At 25.8% G+C, this 5,131-nt stretch overlaps 1 protein-coding gene across 1 annotated transcript; it reads left to right on the forward strand.

The window, feature by feature from the left end:
• The first annotated feature begins 286 nt into the window (after positions 1–286).
• Positions 287–4,699, forward strand: LOC125368727 (protein SODIUM POTASSIUM ROOT DEFECTIVE 1-like). The gene is made up of 3 exons (XM_048370317.1): positions 287–1,109; positions 3,631–3,706; positions 4,423–4,699. Exons 1-3 carry the CDS (start codon positions 726–728, stop codon positions 4,545–4,547), a joined length of 585 nt encoding a protein of 194 aa, XP_048226274.1. The 5' UTR covers positions 287–725; the 3' UTR covers positions 4,548–4,699.
• The last annotated feature ends 432 nt before the right edge of the window (positions 4,700–5,131 follow it).

Consider the following 5,131-nt stretch of genomic DNA (forward strand, 5'->3'; position numbering starts at 1 on the left):
AAAAATTTGACATAGCTGGTTTTAGATGAAATCTATATTGATAAGAAATTGAACAAGTGGTAAAATCACAAATAATTAATATCAAATAAATGAGCTACAATTATTAAACCAACAGTATCATTGAATTTAATATAAATTGTTGTAAACCATATGATTAAATTTTATCCCTTTTCATAAGTTTAATGGTAAAAGATATACAGTTGACTATGAAGGAAGTGTGTGATGTGGTGTGCCATTGAGCATTAAATCCAAAACAGATAAACTACCAAAGGGGCAGTTCAGTGATGTAATGAAGAATGAAGTCGAAGACAAAGCAGTCAGTTTCTCAACATTAACCTAAGACAAAGACAGGAAGGTAGAAGGCATTGAAAATGTAACTACATAACAGCACTCACAGTAGTAGAATAGTAGATCACTGGTACAGACTAAAGAAAAAATAAAAGAAAAGACCACTGCCACTACTAATTAACCCAATCCTTGTTAGCTAAATCATAAATATAGCATGTTACCCTTTTCCTCTCTCTCTTCTATTTATTTACTATCCTCACCTATAGATCTTAGACCCCATTTTCAATCACTACCACCACCATCCCCAGCAGCAGCAGCAGCTTCAACTGGAGCTATAGAGCCTCATTACCTTCTCTGAGACATACATCAAACACCTGTGTTTTCGTTTCTTTAAACCGTAAGAAGTACCTCTTTTATCACTCTTTCTCCGGGGAGCCATGGCCATGAAGGCAAGCAAGAAGATGAAGGGCGGTGGTTTCATGTGCCACTCTACAGCAGCAACTGCGGTATGCACAGTAAGTGGTCCTCGTTCTGCCATTGTGCCAAGAAGGCCTAACAGAACCACCATGGTTATTGAACACTCAAGGTTGAAAAAGACAACAGCTTCTGCTGCCGCTGCCGCTATCACTCCCAAGTACTCGAGACTCCTAGAGTCTCCTTTGATTCTTCCAGCTGCTATCACTAACAGACCATCATCGGTCGAGAAAGAAGAAAGCAATTATAAGCAGCAAATTCACAGACCTATTCCTTTGCAGAAACCATCTCCTCTACTGGCTTCCTCCTCATCATCACCATTACCATCATCTGATCAAGTTTTTCAGGTTTGATATCTTTAACTCATGAAAGAATGTAGGTCACGGGATTCATGGTCATCATCAGGAATATTCATCACCATCATAAATGGCTTTTTTCTTTTTTTCCTTGCACTAATAATTCTATATATACATATTTGAATCAATTGAAGTTAAATAGTTCAGTTTGTGAATTTTCAGAGACACAGACATGCCAATGGACCTAAAGAATTCAAATCTTTGCTAACAGAAAAATATAATTTTATTATTAGCAAAGTTAATTTAGATTATCTTCATAAAATGTAGCATAACGCCTCAGTAGAATCCTTCTAGCCCACATTGGTAATGAGTGAGCTCCACCTTGTCGGATATATTCTTGTAATTAACTTTAAACATTTATGATTTTAGACCTAATTACTGATTAAATCTTGAGTTCTATACTTTTTAACAATTTAATCTTAAAATTTTAAAAAATAAATATTCATGCTTTCAATCTATTTTAAAAATATTTTTGACAATAATTTTTAAAATTTTATAATGAGAAAAAAATAACACGGCGAGTTAATTCTACTTAATAAAAGAAATATTAGAAAATCGAAAAAAAATATTGTGTTTAGATGTAAGATGTGTGAAAAAATGCATATATATGCAAGACTTTTAATAGCTATATTGTTAAGTATAGAACAAACTATTTTTGTTGATTCACAATTATTATCTTTTTAGTAAGTATAGTCGACTTCCGTTATTCTTTTTACTGTGAAATTTTTAAAACTTGTCATTGAAATATATTCTTGAAAAGAAATTAAAATTTATTTTAAAATGTTGAAATAATTAGATAAAATTATTAAAAATATAAAATTTATAATCTAATTAGTAATCATGCATTTATTAAATACAAAATAGAAAAGTAAAATTTAGTTCTCCATATATGGAGAGTCAATCAATCATCTACTTTATATCTAAAAAATAAAAATATATCATAATATTATTCTATAATATAACTCTTTTAAAATAAAGAATTTGATTTAAAAATTTGATATAAACTGCGGAAGTATTTGGCGAATTGGCAAAAACCATGATTACTTTTTTAGTTAAAACTAAAGGAATTTAATTTTTTTTTTTTTGTGGCACGTGAATATGACAAAGGAATAATATTTGGAACATGATTTTCCTCATCTCACATGTAATTATCACATGATAACATAAGAAAATGAAATTATTTAATTGATTTATTTTGTGCAAAATTGGAGAATATTGTCCAAAATTAACCATAAAGAAATGGCCCGACATGTTATAGGATGTATCAAAGAATGGTACATATGAATGTTTGCGCCACTAATGTCTCTTCTTGCAAGTTGGGATGTTTTTTTGCCATATTTACAGGCACCAACATTATAATGCCAAATTTTTGCACTTTATTCTTTAAAATGAATAAAAAACTAAAATTCATCAATTTCAAAATATGTTAGTTTATCAAACCATACAAAGATTTTAAATAATAAAATAATGATAAATAGTTCCAAATGTCTATTTATAGAAAATAAAATGAATATATATATAGATATTAATTTTTGAGATCTAAATTTTATTTGATATGTATGTTTAATTTTTGATACATAAGATTTTTATTTTGACATGTGTACTTATTTTTGATACATGAAATTCAAATTTATTTATAATTTTATAAATTTTTCTATTAATTTATTGATTTATAAGTTATATTTCTGATCAAATACTGATTCTAATTTTAAAAAATAGTACATTAATAATATTTTAATATTATATTAATTAATAAATAATTTCCTAATCATATAATGATACTAATTTTATCATAAATATTTCTAATTCTATTTTAAAATATAGCATATTAATTATATTTTAATATAATATTAACTAATAAATTAATTTTTTATTTATATAATAGTTTTAATTCTAAAAAATAAAATCTTAAATTATATTTTTAAGATTATATTCAACAATAATTTAATTTTTTAATTATGTAATAAATTTTTAGTTTTAAAAAATAGTAATATTAATTATATTGATAAATTAATTTACATAATATTAAAATTAATAAATAAATAATTTTTATATTACTATATTAATAAAATTTTGAAATTTTTAAAAAAATTAACAACTTTTAAAAATATTTAGTTTGTTATTATTTTTAAAAATTTTAATATTTAAATTAAAATTTTTACTGAATTGAGTCTATCAACTTAATTTTATAATCAAGATAATAATAACGGTCATGTAACTCACGAATAAACGACTAGTTTATAAAAATTTTAAAGTTAAATAATATTAAAATATTAAATTCAAGAAAATATAAAAGAGCTTTTATATTGCACTAGAAAAATATAAATTTTTGTAATTTAATGAATTGACCACCGTATAATTAACAAGCCTATTTATAGATTCTAAAGTCTTATAGATATTATACAAAAATTCTCTTTTAATTTAAGATGATATTAATTTCAGCTTCTATTTTTCTTTTTTCTTTTTTCTCTTTTTCCATTTTTGATAATACTATGGTGTTGTGATTTTGCAGGTGGTTGTTATGCGAGTAGCTCTTCATTGCCAAGGATGTGCTGGAAAAGTGAAGAAACATCTATCTAAAATGGAAGGTATATTCATTTAATTAACTAATAAACTTTAAAAATGGCTGGAAAAAGTTAAAAGAAAAAGAATTATATTTTGCACCCATAGAATTAAATGTTATTGCAAGTTACATTTTAATAAGTAGTTAGCTCTAATTATTTACGAATAATATTACAGTATAACTAATATATTAATTACATTTTTTTAAATTAAATAATCATTTCTAACTCGAAAAATAGCATATAACTAATTTGTTAAGTAATAAGTTAATTAAATAATTATTATTTTTATTGGCCTTTTTATATTCTTCATTTTTTTTTAATTGCAGTTATAATTTTAAAAGTTTCATCTCGTGATTGCTTTTAATTCTATTTTTATTATTCCTCAATAATACTTTAATTGTATTTTATATATACATATTTAATTAAAAGTCGATCTAAACCTAAATACTTATTTGATATATATAACGAACCTAACACGAGTTGAATATCTTATTAGAAAATCATTGCTACAGGATTAGATTTTGATCTGCACTCTCATTATTACCTTATTATTCATCCTAATATAATTTATTTGCATGATTAGGAAATAATCCATTATTTCATTCTTTATTATCTTTCCTTCGTTATAAGTTGGAAACACAAGGCTAAGGTTCAAAATTGCCCTTAAATATTGTTGCTTACAGTTGAGTAGCAGTGAATTGATGCTTGGTTTTCCTTTTTTTGAAACTCCCAATTGATAGGAGTAACATCATTCAGCATAGACCTAGAGGCAAAGAGGGTTACTGTGATGGGACATGTGTCCCCTGTGAAAGTGTTGGAGAGCATTTCAAAGGTGAAAAGAGCTGAATTTTGGCCATGCTCGTGACAATTTGGAAGAAGAAATTATAAAGTTATTTTCCACTAAACAAAAAAATAATTTATGTGAGTGGAAAATAGTAATTATTATTGTTATGTTGTTAACTTTTATTTCAAGGAAGAGAGGAGAAATTAATGTTAAAATTTTGACTTTTTTTTCCACTTGTGATGCAAATACTTGATCATGGGTTAATGGGTTTTATTTTTTATTTTTTTTTAGAATGAAAACATTTATATAGCATTAAAGTTAAACAAAGATGTATCAGCCCTTATACGAGAAAATATACTTAGTAGACTATGTAATATCATAGCTTTGGATCAAAGTGGATATGGCCAAACTATGTATCACATCTTCCCTATTTTAAAAATAAACAAAAACTAATAGCATTATCAAAACAAAAATTTTATATGTTAAAAATTAAATATATATGTCAAAAAAATTTTAAGTGTCAGAAACGATACATTCAATAGCAATTAGCTTCAAATAGTCTCCATTCAATAGTTTAATTGCTCCCTTAGAATCCAAACACAACACTACTCAATGCAGCCCAAAATCTCAAGCCAACAGAAGAACGCCTTCCATAATCGAGTTTA

This window comes from Ricinus communis, unplaced genomic scaffold (assembly GCF_019578655.1).
Source record: "Ricinus communis isolate WT05 ecotype wild-type unplaced genomic scaffold, ASM1957865v1 Ctg15, whole genome shotgun sequence".
Classification (NCBI taxonomy): Eukaryota; Viridiplantae; Streptophyta; class Magnoliopsida; order Malpighiales; family Euphorbiaceae; genus Ricinus; species Ricinus communis.